The sequence below is a fragment of the Cannabis sativa genome, chromosome 3 (assembly GCF_029168945.1).
Source record: "Cannabis sativa cultivar Pink pepper isolate KNU-18-1 chromosome 3, ASM2916894v1, whole genome shotgun sequence".
NCBI lineage: Eukaryota > Viridiplantae > Streptophyta > Magnoliopsida > Rosales > Cannabaceae > Cannabis > Cannabis sativa.
Window position 1 is genome coordinate 41,851,599 of NC_083603.1, and position 18,207 is coordinate 41,869,805.

At 31.1% G+C, this 18,207-nt stretch overlaps 1 protein-coding gene and 1 non-coding gene across 2 annotated transcripts; one reads left to right on the top strand and one right to left on the bottom strand.

The window, feature by feature from the left end:
- Window positions 1–1,088: 1,088 nt before the first annotated feature.
- Window positions 1,089–1,195, bottom strand: LOC115724306 (small nucleolar RNA R71). The gene has a single exon (XR_004013104.2). It is a non-coding gene; the product is annotated as a small nucleolar RNA R71 (small nucleolar RNA).
- A 13,300-nt stretch (window positions 1,196–14,495) lies between these two features.
- On the top strand, window positions 14,496–17,635 carry LOC115709070 (scopoletin 8-hydroxylase). The gene is given in 4 exon segments (XM_030637102.2): window positions 14,496–14,769; window positions 14,772–15,109; window positions 15,999–16,335; window positions 17,103–17,635. Coding segments are annotated over 4 exon segments (1,089 nt in total). The 5' UTR covers window positions 14,496–14,601; the 3' UTR covers window positions 17,349–17,635.
- Window positions 17,636–18,207: the final 572 nt, after the last annotated feature.

Consider the following 18,207-nt stretch of genomic DNA (forward strand, 5'->3'; position numbering starts at 1 on the left):
TAGTTTAATTAAGGAATTAATTAGATAACATGTGATTTAGAATCTAGAAGATCTGAAAGGAGCTAGGTTATTTCATAATCTGTCATTCACTGCAAGAATAGGATAGTAATTAAGCATTAACAAATTGGGTAAACAACAACAGGATTCTCCTCCCTATTGTCTCATCTTGCTCAACTTTAAATTGTGTTATTAAGTTTTTCTGAATTTCTTTCATATTTTACTGTTTTTAAATCATAATTGCTTTTGATTTACCGAATAGAATCATAAGTATAATTTAGTAGTACTTAATCCAATTCCCTGTGGGATCGACCTCACCTGTGTGAGATTTACTACTTGATTGCGTATACTTGCGTAGTGTTTAAAAATATAGCAACAAGTTTTTGGCGCCGTTGCCGGGGAATTGTTTAAAGATTAATATTACATAAAATTATACTAACTTCTACTTTGGTTTATTTTTTTCTTGCTAATTTCTAATCTGTTCTTGCAAGATTGTTTCTATCTATTTCAGGAATTCTAAGTGTATGCGCCGTGAAGGACAAGCAGTCATAGTACCAGTTGATCCTGAAATTGAGAAGACTTGTAGGAGAAACAGAAAGAACAAGAAGCAAGAAAGAGTTTCAGCAACTGCTGAAACATCAGAAATCATGGCTGCTAATGTGAATGCGAATGCTCCAAATAACGGTAATAATGGTGGCGCCGTTGCCGGGGATCAAGCTAATGGCCGTAGCTTGAGAGATTACATTCTCCCTACTCTTACTGGAGTGCAGTCATGTATCAGGCCACCGGCAGTGGATGCGAATAACTTTGAGATCAAACCTGCCATACTCCAGATGGTGCAGTCTTCAGTCCAGTTTGGTGGACTCCCTTCAGAAGATCCTAATCTGCATCTCTCGAACTTCATGGAACTGTGTGAGACTTTTAAAGTCAATGGAGTTAGTGATGATGCCATTCGTCTGAGACTGTTTCCATTCTCACTCAGAGAACGAGCCAAGAGCTGGTTGAATTCCCTGCCACCCAACTCTATTGCCACTTGGAATGACTTAGCCACGAAATTTTTGTCAAAGTTCTTTCCTCCAGCAAAGTCAGCCAAGTTGCGAGGTGAAATCAACAACTTCTGTCAGCAAGATAATGAATCTCTCCATGAGGCTTGGGAGAGGTTTAAAGATCTAATCAGAAAATGCCCTCATCATGGCATAGAGAAGTGGATGCTGGTTCACAATTTCTACAACGGGTTGGTTGGTAACACTAGAACTCTGATAGATGCAGCAGCTGGTGGAGCTTTTATGAGAAAGAGTGCTAATGAGGCTTACGATCTATTGGAGGAGATGGCTCTAAATAATCAGCAGTGGCCAACTGAAAGGAGTCAAACTAAGAAGGTAGCTGGTGTGTTAGAAGTTGATGCCATCACAAAGTTAACAGCTCAGGTTGAGGCATTGACTAAAATCATTGCAGGGCAAGCTAAGCAAGCCCAAATTGTTTGTGAGTTATGTGGAGGCAACCATCACTTTTCAGAGTGTCAGGCAGATGTGGATAATTTGCCAATGGATCAAGCAAAAGCCATTGGGAACTACTCCCAAAATAATAATTATGGGCACAACCAACAGGGGTTCTACCAGCAGAGAAATCAGCCCCAACAAAACCAACAACAAAGTCCTAGTGGCTCCAATATCCAAGCTGATTTATTGCTCCAATTCATGATGGAAACTAGAGCCTCTATTAAAACTCTAGAAACTCAAATGGAACAATTGGCTACTCAAGTGGCAAACCAAGCTCAAGGGAATTCAGCTAGCACTAGTGAGGCAAAAGGAAAAGAGCAATGTAAAGCAATTTCCTTGAGGAGTGGAAAGAATTATGATGGGCCTGATGTGGTACAACCATTCAATGAAGAAGTTATAGATCAATCAGCACCAACTCCAACGTCAATAGAAAAGAAGGCTACTGATAGTCCTGCACCACAACAACAGTCTCCACCAATCAGTATTGATCATCATGTGAAGATACCTTATCCTCAGAGACTCCGAAAGACCAATCTAGACAAGCAGTTTACAAAATTTCTAGAGGTCTTCAAAAGACTACACATCAACATTCCTTTTGCTGAAGCCTTGGAACAAATGCCCCGTTATGTGAAGTTCATGAAGGAGATATTGTCTAAGAAGAGAAAAATGGAGGACTATGAAACAGTGGCATTAACTGAGGAGTGTAGCGCCATTTTGCAAAAGAAACTACCGCCCAAGCTTAAAGATCCGGGTAGTTTCAACATTCCATGCTCAATAGGGGGTTCTATACAAACAAAAGCTTTATGTGATCTGGGAGCCAGTATCAACTTAATGCCCCTATCAATGTTCAAAAGATTAAAATTAGGGGAAGCAAAACCCACAACAGTTACTTTACAAATGGCAGATCGGTCTTTGACTCATCCTCGGGGTATAATTGAAGATGTCTTGGTAAAGGTTGGTAAGTTCATCTTCCCTGCTGATTTCTTAATACTTGACATGGAAGAAGATGAGAATATTCCTATCATCTTGGGAAGACCATTCCTAGCAACGGGAAGAGCATTAATTGATGTACAGAAGGGGGAGTTAAAGTTGCGTGTTCAAAAAGAAGAAGAGACTTTCAAAGTATTTGCTGCAACTGAAATTCCTACTTGTTGTCGACTGGAAGTTGTAAAGGATGGTCGAGAAGTCACTACCAACAAGACGAAAGGGAAGTCTAAAGAACGATTTCGAACTGTTCGACGACGTATGAAAAGACTGTTGTGTGGGAAATATGAAGGTGACTCTCAATCTCAGGAAAGCTTTAAAATTTGCAACATTGGAGGTCAGTTTTCTTCGTTTGGCACAAAGGCCCTCATGGATGCGAGAGGTGGATTCTACCCACCACCACCTCCACCGCCGCCAAACCCCTTCTGATGGGGCTCAGGTAAGTTTCTCTCACCCTGGTTTATTTTCATACATTGGGGACAATGTGCATTTTAGTTTGGGGGGGGGAGACTTATTTGTTTTAGTTTAATTTGTTTTAGTTTAGTTTTTTTTAGTCTTGCGTGATAGCTAAATTGAAAAATGGATTGAATTGTTGTTATTCACTTGTGCAATGGATTGAAACATAACTGTGTGCTTGACTTGCAACTGTTTGAATTAAATTGGATGTGTGCTAGGAAGTGATTCATGTAGATTTAAAACATTTGCTATTCTCACATATCACTTGTGTTCTATTTGGATTGTGGAATGATTGATTGAACATGGAATAGAATTTGTTTGACATACTCTCTTGAAGCGAAATCCTTGATGATTTTTGTTTGGAAAGTGATTTAGGCAAATTTTCTTTGGATCGATTGAGCCTTTCAAGCCTACCTAAAAAAGTTTTATCCATAGTATACCCAAAGTTGAGCCTTAGCCTGTTTTAAAATTTTTCACCACTTCACGGAGCTGAATTCGTTATTCTAAACTCTTTTCACCCTGAACATATTTTGTTATGCCATGAGCCTTGAAGCAAGTTTGGGGGGGAATAAGTGCTGTAAGTGAAAAAAATATAAAGTGTAGGAATGAGAGATTGAAAAAAATAATAAGAATATTGTGTGTTGTGCCTATGAAAAAAAAAAAAAGAGAAAAAAAAAATGTGTCTTCTTGAAAAAAAAAAAGTTAAGAAAATTATGAGGTGCACACACAAGAAAAAAAATTGCAATCTCTTATTTCTGTTTTTGGGATATATGGAAAGAAAGCAAAATAAATGTCTAGGCTTGCTTGGTTAATAGTGCTTATGGTATAGTATAGCCTAAATGACTTCTCACCTACCCATGTACCTAAGCCATGTGATTTTAACCGAAAAAGACCTATTGATTCCAGATAGAAATTTGTCAACATTAGTGGAGAGAGGTATGTCATTCAAACTTATTGATCATGTGTTAGTGGGATGTTGGAAAGTTAGAACAGTTGTGATATTGATGGGAATTGCGATGCTTTATGTTTGTATGAATTACTTACTTGTAAACTGCACATTCAACTTAGTTCTTAGAGTTTGCAAGTTGAAATTCTGGTTATTGATGGATTAAAGTTGTGCAGGTGGTGGTAACAATTTAACTTTTGGAAAGTTCAGCTATCATTGTCAGTTTTTTTTTTTAGTTTAGTCTTAGTTTACTCGGGGACGAGTAAAGAGTCAGTTTGGGGGAGTTTGTTAGGCTATTTTTAGCCTATGTTTTGGATCCAATTTATGTGCATTTTTAGCTGTGTTGGGACGGAATTACGCTTGTTTTCTATGTTTTCAGGTTCTTTGGAGTAAAAGAGGTCTCGGGTGCAGAAATTCATTGAAAGACGTGCTGAGCCGAAGAAAAACTCAAAAATTGAGTTTTTCTATATCTGGCCGCGGCGATGAAGAGTCTCGCCGCGGCGAGATACGAGAAACAGAGAGAGGCTGAAATTGGCACATTCTCGCCGCGGCGAGAGGAAGCATGGCCGCGGCGAGATCCCGTACGGACCGGGGGTATTTTCGTCCATCGAACCCTAAATTTCAAGTATAAATAGAAAACTGCGATTGGAAGTCAGGGAGAGCGATTTGGAACCCTAAAACACAGCTGAGAGCGGCAGGAAGAGCATAGAGATTCAAGTGAAGATCCAGAATTCATCCACCAACAGTTCTTTTCTTTATTCCTCTTTAATTTATTTATGTTGAATATTGCTATAGGAATGGTTATGGATTTGTTTCTGAACTAAATTTCCCATTTAGGGAGGATGATGATTGTTGTTTAATGTTTTGCCTAGTTAATGTTTAATTACCATTCCTCAATTCTTGTGTGTGAAATTATCTTAATTTGTGTTTAATTTCATGTTTAAGATTGATCACCTTGTGCATGCTCTATGATCTCAATTCAAAATCTGAAAAGTGAGAATTGAGAATGCTAAAATTAAGATAATCGATGTTCTATGTGAAACGAAAGTATTTACATGACTTATGTGACGAGTAGATTATTACTTAATGCTGATTTCATGTTAGTTTAATTAAGGAATTAATTAGATAACATGTGATTTAGAATCTAGAAGATCTGAAAGGAGCTAGGTTATTTCATAATCTGTCATTCACTGCAAGAATAGGATAGTAATTAAGCATTAACAAATTGGGTAAACAACAACAGGATTCTCCTCCCTATTGTCTCATCTTGCTCAACTTTAAATTGTGTTATTAAGTTTTTCTGAATTTCTTTCATATTTTACTGTTTTTAAATCATAATTGCTTTTGATTTACCGAATAGAATCATAAGTATAATTTAGTAGTACTTAATCCAATTCCCTGTGGGATCGACCTCACCTGTGTGAGATTTACTACTTGATTGCGTATACTTGCGTAGTGTTTAAAAATATAGCAACATCTATACATTAGGGGTGTTCATCCGATCCAATCCGCACTTTTTTGGTCAAACAACATCCAATCCGCACTAAGTGCGGATTTCATATTTTGGATCCAATCCGATCCGCATAAGAGTTTAAATCCAATCCAATCCAATCCGCAATAATGCGGATTGGATCGGTTACTTTTTTAATAATAAATTATTTAATATTTCATAGAAAAAAAAAATTAAAAAAAGACTATTGTTTCTTAATCTCCAATACTAATATCTATTTCCATCTCTATTTATATACAAATTAAACCAATATACATATATATCAATATATATATACTTATTTTTAGATTTACACTAAAATATATATGTATCTAATTACTAAAATAAATAAACTAGTATATATATATTTAAACTTTATGTGTATGTGTCTATGTGGATAAGAATTATTTTTCTCGTGTTTTTTATTACAAAATAAATAAAATGCACCAACTCAATATATTACTAAAAAAGATTAAGAAATTAGAAGTTTGTGTCTTTTTTTAATTAATATATATTACATATTATAATTTTTTAAAAATATATATAATTAAGTGCGGATTGGATTGGATCGGTTACTTTTTGAGGTCAAACAACATCCAATCCGCACAAGTGCGGATTTTAGATTTTTCAATCCAATCCAATCCGCACAAGTGCGGATATCCGCATTTTGCGGATTGGATTGGATTGGATCGTGCGGATTGGATTGGATCGGATACTTTGTGAACACCCCTACTATACATGGTTAATTGCATCATGTCACTGTCCCCATATATAAGTCTTTATTAGCTTAATTTATATTAGAAACACAAAAATTTATAGAACATGCCAGTAGATTTCATCATTAATATTAAGTTTAAAATAATAATATTAAAAATACTATACAAAATATATGTCTAAGTAGGCTTAAGAAATTTGGGTTTTACACCTATAATTATAGAGTTGTGGAAGAGGGGGGAAATTTCATTGGTCATAACCTTTCTCAGTCTTAATCAATACCTTCTTTTCTTAAATTATTTATGTTATTTTTCTTGACTATTTTTTAAAAATATTTGTATTTTATTATTTCTCTATTTTTCTCAAAGGCAAAACCACCCACTTTTTAAATTATAAATATAAAATAATATAAGTTGTCTATTTTAATTTTCTCTAAGGCAAACTACCCACTTCACCTTCATGCATATTTGAGCAATAATGGAAAGCTTTTACATCATGCACTTAATGGAGAGAGAGAGAGAGAGAGAGAGAGAGAGAGAGAGAAAATTTAATGTTTGAATGTGAAAATAGAATAAACAATGAATATATACTTGAATTTTAGAATTAATAGGGTTGGTTAAATAGTATGGTCAAAAGGGTAGCTATAGGAAAGGTACTAGTTTCATCATATTCATCACATGCATATTCAACATTATGGTAAGCAAAAAAATGAAAACCCTAGCCTAGCTACCTCTTCATGGTTTTTCAATAGCTAATTAAACATTAGCATTTTATGTGAGCAAAAATGTAGTTATTACAAGCTATAGCTACACCAAGAACTTAAAGCATTTGGTGTGATAGTACAAGTTATAATTTGATGCTATATATATAAGCTAACAATAGTTTAATATAGTCATAAGAGAATTAAAGCTACCTAAGTGCATAGTATAGCTACCCTAATTATAACCTAGCCTATCATGATGAGAAATATACGAGGAGTGGTAATTACGATTTCTTATTTAATTTCTACACTCGAAATTATATTTTCGGAATATTTTTTTCAATTTTTTTTCATAGCGCGATATTCGTTATAGATATATATATCATTTTTGTAAAATTTTCAAAAATTTCAAATAGTTTATAGATATGAAAATAGAGTTCATGATATTTTAGTTTGTCACGAGTGTTCAAAAAATTTCAAACATATTTTCAACACTGTAAATTATTTGTATTTTTCAAAAATTTATAGAAATGTTTTAACTATAATAAACAACTATTGCATGAAAAAAATTTGAAAAAATATCTGATATGTATTTTCTAACCTAGAAATTAATTAAAAAATTATAATAAATAATTGACGATATCATTCCTTTAAATATATATGAGTTTCTTAATTCCTAGGCTCATATAATTGTTATATATATTTATATATTCTTAAATAATATATCACTACAAGAAATGTCATTTTTACTAGTATATATCGCAAACTGCGCTGGCAAAAAGGTCAAAGTTTTACCAGTGTACATTTGCAGTGGTTAAAATCTAACTTTCACCAACGCATTTACGTGCTGAGAAAATCATTTTTGTCAACTCTTTTCATTCTATGCTGGCAAAAGTTCTAATACCAACGTTGATTTGCCAACTCTTTTTGTCAACACAAGTAATTAATTCTATTTTACTAGCATAATACCAACTTTTACCAGCACAAAAATATACTGATAAAAGTGATATTTGTTGTATACATTGATATGTATCATATGTGTTGCGGCTCAATGATTATACCAAATCTGCATCTCACATATAACCATGTCCTCATGGGCTACATATATAATCAATATTCTTGGTGTAAAAAGTATGCATGTGCTTGATAATACTAATAATAATATATTTTAAACATTGAATTTAGACTGCAAATATCAAACTAGCTTTGGTATAACTTAGAAAAGAATGAAAAATATAAGACCATATACTAAATTAAATATGGGTGCTTGCATCCCCTAAAACACGTATACTGATGTATTTATTATCTGTTTTGATATTTAAGAAAAAAATATTAGTTCAAGTTTTTTTATAATTGTGTACGTTATAGTTATTTAAAATATTTTGTAAAATTTTGAGAAATTTAAATAATTTACAATATAAAAAGCAGTGTTCAAACAATCTATTTCACACGCGTATAAAATAAAAAAAAAAAATTACACGTGCAACTCTATTTTTAGCGTTTTAAAATTTTATAAGATGTTTTAACTAATTAAACTAATAATAATTCTTGAGAATGCTAAAATAAATAAGAATATATACCCGTTTTAGGGAGTGGATTGTAAAATTTTCCGATAAGTATTTAGTTAATTGGTTTACTTTTGTACATATATAAATCATAATTTTTTGATATTAATTATCATTCATCAAGTTAAAGCAAACTGGTTTCTTTGTTCAGTTATTTTTCATTTTACAGTTAACTGGTTTCATTTACATTCTTTTTCCTTTTTGGGTTATGTTTGTGCCTTTGTTTATTTATGGTCTTTTTTTTTCTTTAAAAAAAATAAAAAAAATAGATCTAAGTTGAATGATAGGTTTTCATAACTAGTTATCCCAGTCACTTGATAGCTAGTAGGTGGGCATCATCTAATCCAATCTAATTGAACCGAACCGATTCAATCCAATCTAATTACAAAAAGTTTCCAATTACGATTGGATTGGATTGGATGCTAAAAGTTAGATTCTAATTGAATTGGATCGGTTATTGGATGTCAATCTCAAAATCCAATTAAAAACCGATCCAATCCAATTACATTTATATATATTAAAAAATTATTTATATAATAAAAAATATTGAAAAATATAATAAATATTTATTATATTTTTATTAGATTTTTTTTGTATGTTGAATTTGTAGCACTTGATTGTTTAGTGTATTTATTTTCATAATGTTTTGTTCTATTTTATTACTTAGAAATGTTATTGTTTTAATTATTTAAAACTTTTAGTTACAATACACTTGTAAGAATAGTACATTTATGAAGTATTAAACTTAAATAAAAAAAGATACTTAGTTTTTTACGTATTTTTCTTTATATTTTTAAGCTAATATTGAAATTTAGGTGTGTAATTGAATATCCAATTAAAAAACCGATCCAATCCAATTGGATTTTGAGGTCTAATTGGATTGGATCGAATGATGATTTTCCAAATCCAATTACTAATTGGATTGGATCGGATTGGGAAAAAAAAAGTTGGATTGGATCAAATGCCCACCCCTAATAGCTAGGATACCTTTCACGTTTTCAAATCTGATTTTTTTACTAAATCTAAGTTGAGTGAGTTATAATGATGAGTAATTTGTTACCACTAGAGGAACCAATTATCCTAGGTAGGGTAACTAAATTCCAAAAGAGGTAACCTGTTACCTATATTACCAGAAATATAGGTAATTAGTTATCATGTAATGAGAAATTAATTAAAAAAAAAAATGACAACTGATATTGTGGGATCACTATCAAACTTTTGAGTAACTAGAAATTATAACATCCATTTCAAAATAAAAAAGGCACAAAAAGGGAGAGAAGTTGGCATAGTCTTGCAAAGTATTGAAAAGAAAAAAAATCTAAACAAGTAATCGTGCAAAATAGATAGCTAAATGATATTTTCCTCTAAAAAAAATCTATTGATAAATAACCAATTTATATGGGCCTCTTCTAAAGCCCTAAAGTATTTAGACAGATAATTTTGGGCCTAAACATAAGAGCTGGAGGGATTACAAACTTATTTTGGGAAATTTACATGGTATACTAACTTTTGTCATTTTTTTTACAAAAATACTGCCAGACGGTATTTTCTTACTTTTTTACTGTATTTTTTATAAGTTTCATACTGCAGTATACTTTTCACTAGTGTTCTACTGGTGGTTTTTAGTTGTTCTACTGTTGTTTTGAGTTGTTCTGTTGTGTTTTACTGGTATTTTATAAAAACACAGTATTTTTGAAAACTTTTCCATGTACAGTATTTTTGTAAAAATTAACCCAAATTCCAGTATTTTTGTAAGTTTTCCCTTATTTAAGGAATAATTTCATAAAATACTAATTTTTCTAAATTTTTTATTTAAAGTTATTTTTTCTTTTTACATTTTTATGGTATTTTATAAAAACAGAAAAAAAAAAAACAACAAAAAATTCACATGAAAATAATAAGAAAACAACATAAAAAATAATGTACAAATAACAAAAATCAACAATAAAATAACAAAAGTACAACATAAAAATACATAATATCGTATTTTATGTAAATAAAATTTAAAAAACTATAAAAATGTTGAATATCCCTAAGGAGGTAACTAGTTACCCTATAATATAATATTTTTAATTTTATTAAAACTTTTACCAAAAAAAATATAAAAATTAAATTTCGCCTAAAAACCATTATCTTCAACTTCTAACTCAGTACATGATAAAAGGGGATAGAAGAATGCAAGAAAGTATACTCCTATTTTAGTTCCAAGCATTACTATATGCTATATTTCTATGTGCCATTTTAATTTAAATTAAGTTAATTAGGATTTTTGTCCCTAAACTTTAAAATGTATTAAATTATGTCCCCTGAACTTTTTTGGCCATTAAAAATTCTTTCCGAATTATTGAGATTGTTAGATTTAAAGACCTTTGTCTATTTTCATTCAATTTCACTATTTCAGTGATTGTTTATGTACTGAATCATGCTCCCCAGAATTTGATATCTACCAAATCATGCCCCTCGAACTTTGACATGTACTAAATCATAGCTCATGAACTTTCATCCATGTTAAACTTTTTTTGCTAAAATTGGATAAAAGTCCTTAAATCTAACAATCTCAATAGTTCAGGGGGCATTTTTAACGACCTTAAAAGTTCAGAGGGTATGATTTGACACATGTCAAAGTTTGGGGGACAAAAATCTTAATTAGCCTTTAAATTCACACTAAAATGCATGTCCTTTTAACATTTTTCTTTAGTTCTTCACAATTTATTTTGAACCCCTTTTAATTTCTATTTATATTCCTTCAAAATATTTCATATAATCTCTATAGTTGATGTAATTCATTATATTTAGAGTTAATTGCGGTATAATCCTTAATATTTTTACTTTGCTTGCACTTAATCTCGAAAACTCAAATTTTAATAGTAAAACTCCTAATATTAGCAATTTACAGTTCTTATTTATTTTAAGAGTTAAGTGTCATGTTGGACTACACATGTGTACATCTACGTGTACACATAGCACAATTTTATTGGTCCACGTAAAAAATTATTTGAAAAAATTAAAAAAATTATAAATAAAAGAAATATTATATTTTTCAAACAAAAAAAACTAACTTTGTTTTTTCTTCTTCTTCATTCTTTATTTTTAATTTTTTTTCACTTCTTCACTTTCACATATACCAACACCCACCACCACCCTCCACAACCCACCATCAGCGCAACAAACACCACCACTTCATCCTACTGTTTATATTCAAATCACACAGAAAAAATTAATCATAACTCAAACTAAATTTAAACAAAATTAGATCAAACAAACACATTTATATACACAAAATTTTCAAATCTACTACTTTGACCCAGATTTGAGATCTCTACTGTCACTACAAAGCCCAACCCCGACTATTCACTTATAAAATCTCCACAAAAATCCACGAACCCATCCATCCCCGTCGAACCAAGAATATCGTCCTTGTCATCGAACCGTGAACCCAATAATCTATCCTTATCCCCTTCAAGCCACAAAATTGCCAAAATGGAGCCATGGAGTTTTGGCTCCGGTGAGCTCTACCACGACGGCGAAAAAACGAGAGAATAGGAGAGATCACAAGGAGAGACTTTGGGGTTTGAGTTTCGAGATTCTGGCATCGCGACTTTATGGTTCACTTGGACCATTGACGACCATCGTGGCTTTCGTCGGTGTTGCACCGAGAGGAATGATAGAGAAAGAGAAAGTTGTAGAGCGAGGGAAGGTCGGGGTTTAAGGCTTTGGGGATTGGGAAAACTCATTCTTTGGTCCGTTTGGACCACCGACATCGACAAGGGTCGTGCATGCGCACTGTCGAGATAGAGATGAAGTCATAAACAAGGCAAGGGGATTTTTTGGGCCTATGAGGACAGTGATGTGTGGTCCTCTCGGGGCGTGGGTGATTGAAGCACGACATTTCCGTTGTGCTAATGGCCGCCGCACAAGTGCAAAGAGAATAGAGAGAGGGTGTCAAGTGAGGAAGAAAGAGAAAGAGAATTAGGGTTTTTATCATTTTCAATTTACACCCTTCAAACTAAATTTATTTTTAAGTTTAATTATTTTTATAGTTTTTTAAATTTTTTTTTATTTACAATTTTTTAAATAATTTTTTACATGTACCAATAAAATTGTGATCATGTGTTCCACATGTCCACATAGATTTATACATGTATAGTCTAACATGAAACTTAATTAACACCAAAAAGAGATAGAAACTGTAAATTGCTAACGGTTTCATAGTTTTAAAAATTTTACTGCTAAAATTTGATTTGGGGGTTAAGTATAAGTAAAGTGAAAATATTAGAAGTTATGCCCCAATTAACTTTTATATTTATTATTTTTAGAAAACATTTCCACTAATACACTAAGGGGGTGTTTGGTATGAGGGTTTATAACTAGCATGGGAATAGAAAAATGAAACACAACCTGTGTTTGGTATTTGTTTTTTATTTTTTTATTGGAGTTTCCTTGGTTTGTCTTGGCTTAAGATAGTGTTAATTTTGGAGTAATGTCCACTCCTTCTAATCTTTGGATTTAATATTATTGGAATGGACAAAGTACTGCTTTATTTTTTTTTTCACGTGAGCTCTACTAAACTTTATTAAAATATTACATATAATTTTATCTATATATACATTTATATCGCATTGCAATAAAAGTTTTGATGATATTTAAAAACAAAACGTAAGGAATAAAAAATATACGAAGAGCATTATACTTCTACTCACATATAACATATATATAATTTTGAGTAAATATTATTTTATGTTTTGTAAAAGTTATTAATTGAACTTTCAGTTTTGTTAAATGACAAAATGGACCTTGTATTTTCTAAAATTATACAAATAGGACCCTAGATTATTTTTTTATTAAAATAAAACTTAATAATAATCAGATCTAGAGATGTTATGACAAAATTGGTTACATTTTCTATATCTGTTCGTGTTAGAAATTGTCTTAAAGTTGGTTATATTAAAAAATAAATTTTTTAAAAATTGAGCTCATGGTCCTATTTTTAATATTTTAGAAAATATAGAGTCTATTTTATCATTTAACAAAACAGAGAGTTCAATTAATAACTTTTCCAAAACACAAGGTCCAAAATAGTATTTACCCTATAATTTTTTATGATTATTTAATAACAAATATTGTACTATAAAAATATCAAAATTTAGTAATTTAGTTTTTTATACACAACCAAACAAGGTAATCTTTGCATTCCTATACTTTAATATTTCCATTTTTTAGTTTTCAAAAAATGCTAAACCTAATATTTTTTTTTTTAAATACACAAGTTAGTCAATGGGGTATGAAATGGCCGTATGACATACATGAAGCTTGCCTTTGGAAGGTACATACACATAGCTCTTTGATATGATAGAACTTTGACATAGCTCTCATCATTTTTATTAATATTCATATATAAAGTTTATATATTTTAAGTAGGGAAACACTTTATATATGATTTTTTATTTATTTTTTTTTATTTTTACAGTTTGGGTTGTTTCGATAAATATTGTGAGTTGCTATATGTGAATTTAAGTTATAATTTAAGTTTCTCGGTTAGTTGTTACATGAATTATTATGTAAGTTGCTATGTGAATTTCTATAAAAATTAATAAAAAAAAAAAAAACTATCTTAAAATGTAAAAATAAAAAAAAAAGTAAATACCATTTTGGACCCTGTGTTTTGCAAAACTTACCAATTGGACCTTGTATTTTGTTAAATGACAAAATGGACCCTGTATTTTCTAAAATAGTACAAATAGGACCCTGAATTGATTTTTAAAGTTTAATTATAATTCGATCTAAAAGTGCTATGACAAAACTGTTTACATTTTTTGTATCTGTTTGTATTAGAAATTATCTTCAAGTTGGTTGTATTAAAAAAAAAGTTGTCTAAAATTAAGCTCAGGGTCCTATTTTTACCATTTTAGAAAATATAAGGTCTATTTTGTCATTTAACAAAACACAGGGTCCAATCTGTAACTTTTGCAAAACACAGGGTCCAAAATGGTATTTACCCATACAAAAATTCTACTTTTAACTAAGTATATCAATATATATTTGTTTTAACAATAATGTTGCGGTTGGTGGTACCTCCCAAACACCGCCGCTTATGAAGCAAAATAATGTGCATGATATTACACGCTTAATAATCACACATTCACACTTGCTCTACTATATAAATACTTATACAAATTCAGTACATTTCATATATCATATCAAACAGTTTCTAATAAATTATTAAATCTTTCTTACAAAATCAAGCCAAAAAAATGGAACCAACTTTCAACGATGAAAAATCTCTATTCAATTTTGTTGTTAGAGATGGAAATGGTGTGAAAGGCCTAGTCGATTTAGGTGTGACAAAAGTACCAAAACGGTACGTGCAACCACCGAAGGAGCGCATAGAGAAGACCAATAATAACAATAATAATCCCACATTGCCGCCCCGATAGACCTGTCGAAATTGGACGGTCCTGATCGCGAGGAAGCGGCCGAGGAGATCTTTAGGGCGGCGGAGAGTGTGGGATTTTTTCAAGTGGTGAATCATGGAGTGCCGTTGGAGCTTCTCGAATCGCTTAAAAAGGCGGCGTTTCGGTTTTTTGAACAAGAGGCTGAGAAGAAGGCTGTGTTTTTAAAAGGGGTTAGTCCAAGTCCACATGTTAAGTATGGGACAAGCTTTGTGCCGGAGAAAGAAGTTGCTTTGGAGTGGAAAGATTATGTTAGTATGGTTTATACCAATGATGAGGATGCTCTAGCTTATTGGCCCCAATATTGCAAGTAAGATCTATATATATACATACATAGATATATTATAATATATTATTGTTAGATTTTAGTGCTAATTATTGAGCATGTTAAATTATATATTTTATTAATGGGGTATAGGTTACATTTCAGATTTGCAACTTCATATATACATTAACATAATCAATAATTTAATATAAAATTATTGAAACCGGATCGAATTAGATTTGGCTAAAAAAAAATTAGATCCAATAAGTATTCGAATGTTACAAATTAGAAATAATCCATCAAATTGGAGATCTACCCGATCCAACTAAATGAAGTCCTTTTGACAAGCATGTCTAGGTTACAATTTCATAGATACAAGGTAGTTGAATTAATTATGCTATAACATAATCAAACCCACCATGTAGTCCTAATACACACATTTCATAACAATAAATTTTAGTGATTCATACTTTCCACATCAACGTGTGTATAGTTTAAGTAGACATGGGACCGAGCTAGACTTCAAAGTTAGGGGCCAAAAGCAAGAAATCAAAATAAGAATAAGCATAATTTTTTTTTGGAGAATCACTCTACGTACTATTTTTTACTTTTTTTTGTGTTTTTTTTTTTTTAATTTTTACGGTTTAGGTTGCTCCAATAATTACTCTTATAGTTACTATATGAGTTGTTATGTAGAGTTTAATTATTATTATTAGGTTGCTCTGTTAATTGCTATATGTCAGTTATTACGTGAATTTCTGTTAATAAAATATATAAAAAAAATAAAATATTAAAATAAAAAAACCTCTAATTATTTTAATGGCAGCTGGTCGTAACTAAATTATATGTGTGAAATATTACTTAATTATAAATTTAATGATTTTGGTATTTTGATTAAGTAATTAAATGAATAGTTGATGTAAATTATGTTTAGGGAAGTGTCACTTGAGTATCTAAAAACATCAATAAACATGGTGAAAAAAATCCTTGAAGTTCTCATTACTAAGCTTGGAGTGCCCATAGAGGAGTCCTCAGAGATTATTGAAGCTATGATTGGTCTCAAAATGGTGAACATGAATTACTATCCGGCATGCCCTAATCCGGAGCTAACCGTTGGCGTCGGTCGCCACTCGGACATGGGAGCCCTAACAGTGTTGCTACAAGATGGAATTGGTGGACTATATGTGAAAATTGAAGGAGAGGAAGGGCCATGGATGGAGATCCCTCCTATTTCTGGTGCTTTGGTCATTAATGTTGGTGATACATTACAGGTACCTTGTAACTATCAACCTTTCCAAATTTAGCAAAATAACTAATTGGATTTACTTTGAGAAATTATTATCAAAATTATATTTTGTATTACATTATAATAAATTATAGATATAGTAGTAGATTTTTTAAAAATAATTTGTTTTTTTATACTGAGAAGAACTTTTTTTTGTGAAGAAAAATGTGAAATTATTAAATTATATTTATAGCCACTAAAAATAATTTATTTTGCACTCATATAAAATATTGTTTCACTTCAAAATAATATGTTTTATGTTTGGCACATGGGTAGGTTATATAAATAGGTGTGTAGTGTAGTTATTTATAACCTCTCACAAATTTTTAAGATACAATTAACTATTTATAGTGTCTTATATGCAACAAATTATATTTTGAAGTATAGTAATAACTATTTTACAAATTTTTATGGGTTTTTATATAATTTGTATAAAAATATGGTTGTTTTTTTCTTTAAAAAAATTTATTATATGGAAAGAATTAATGAAAAAATTTAAAAATTATTTTCCCATAAAAATGAAAATTCCCAAACTATTTTGATGAATTTAACCTACACATTAATTAATCAAATTTGAGCCATTGGTACTAACATTTCAGTTATATAATAGAAGTGTAATGAAAACAAAAACACTTCAACTATTTATTATATTTCACATTCGAAAATCTTCTAAATTATAGTATTGTCAAATAATATAGTATTTTTGTAAACATGAATATTGTTGGTTGTATTTTTGTGTGTTTATATATATAGATAATGAGCAATGGAAGGTACAAGAGTGCAGAACACAGGGTGAGAACGACAAGCAAAGAATCAAGAGTGTCAGTCCCAATATTCACCATCCCAAAGCCAAACCAGAAGATTGGACCCCTGGCTCAGGCGGTGGACAGAGATGGGTCCCCTCGCTATAGAGAGGTTCTCTTTCAACATTATATGGCTAACTTTTTTGGGAATGCACATGATGGAAAGAACTCACTTCAGTTTGCCCATATTCATTAACAACATATACATTAATTTGTATGGGCTCAGTATTTGAGAAGAGGGGGTTTTCTTCTTCTTTTTTATTTATGTGTTGTTTTCGATGAGTACTATACAAATGGTTAATTCTATAGTATATTCTTGAAGGAGTTGTTTGGTATGTTGTATAAGAGTTGTGTTGTATTAAATAATAAATAATATTATGTTTGGATAAAACAATGTATTGTATTAATTATTACGATTGAAATTTTTAATACAATGTATGTTGTATTATTTAATAGATAATAAATAGTTTGTATTAGCTTGTATTATAATATTAATAAAGAATTCGGGATTAACTACAATCTCTGATCCGGACCTGAATCCGAACTCTGGACCTGGACTTGAACCCCAGACCTAAACTCGAATTCAGACTTGGGAGCTAGATTGGGACCCGAACCTAGGAGCTGGATTGGAATTCGGACCCGGGACTCAAATTCGGACCCGAACCCGGACCCGGGACACGGGATCCAAATCGAGACCCAGATCCAGACCCAAACACGGACCCAGTCTGGGACACAGACCTGCAACCCAAAAAAAAATTGAGAAGCTATTTTCAAAAGAGTTTTTAGTAACTAAACTTTCTTAACTGTCGTTTCATTTGCATTTAACTCTCTAAGCTTAAATTTTGACAGTAAAATCTTCCAAACTACTGAACTAATACCAAATTTAAGGTGTTATCCAGTTAACTGTCACCATGAACTGTTTATATCTACATTTTTGTACATGTGACATATTTATATTAGTACATCTAATATTATTATTCAAAAATTATCTTTAAAATTAAATAAAATTATAAAAATAAAAAATAAAATATTTAAAAATATTATAAATTTTGAAA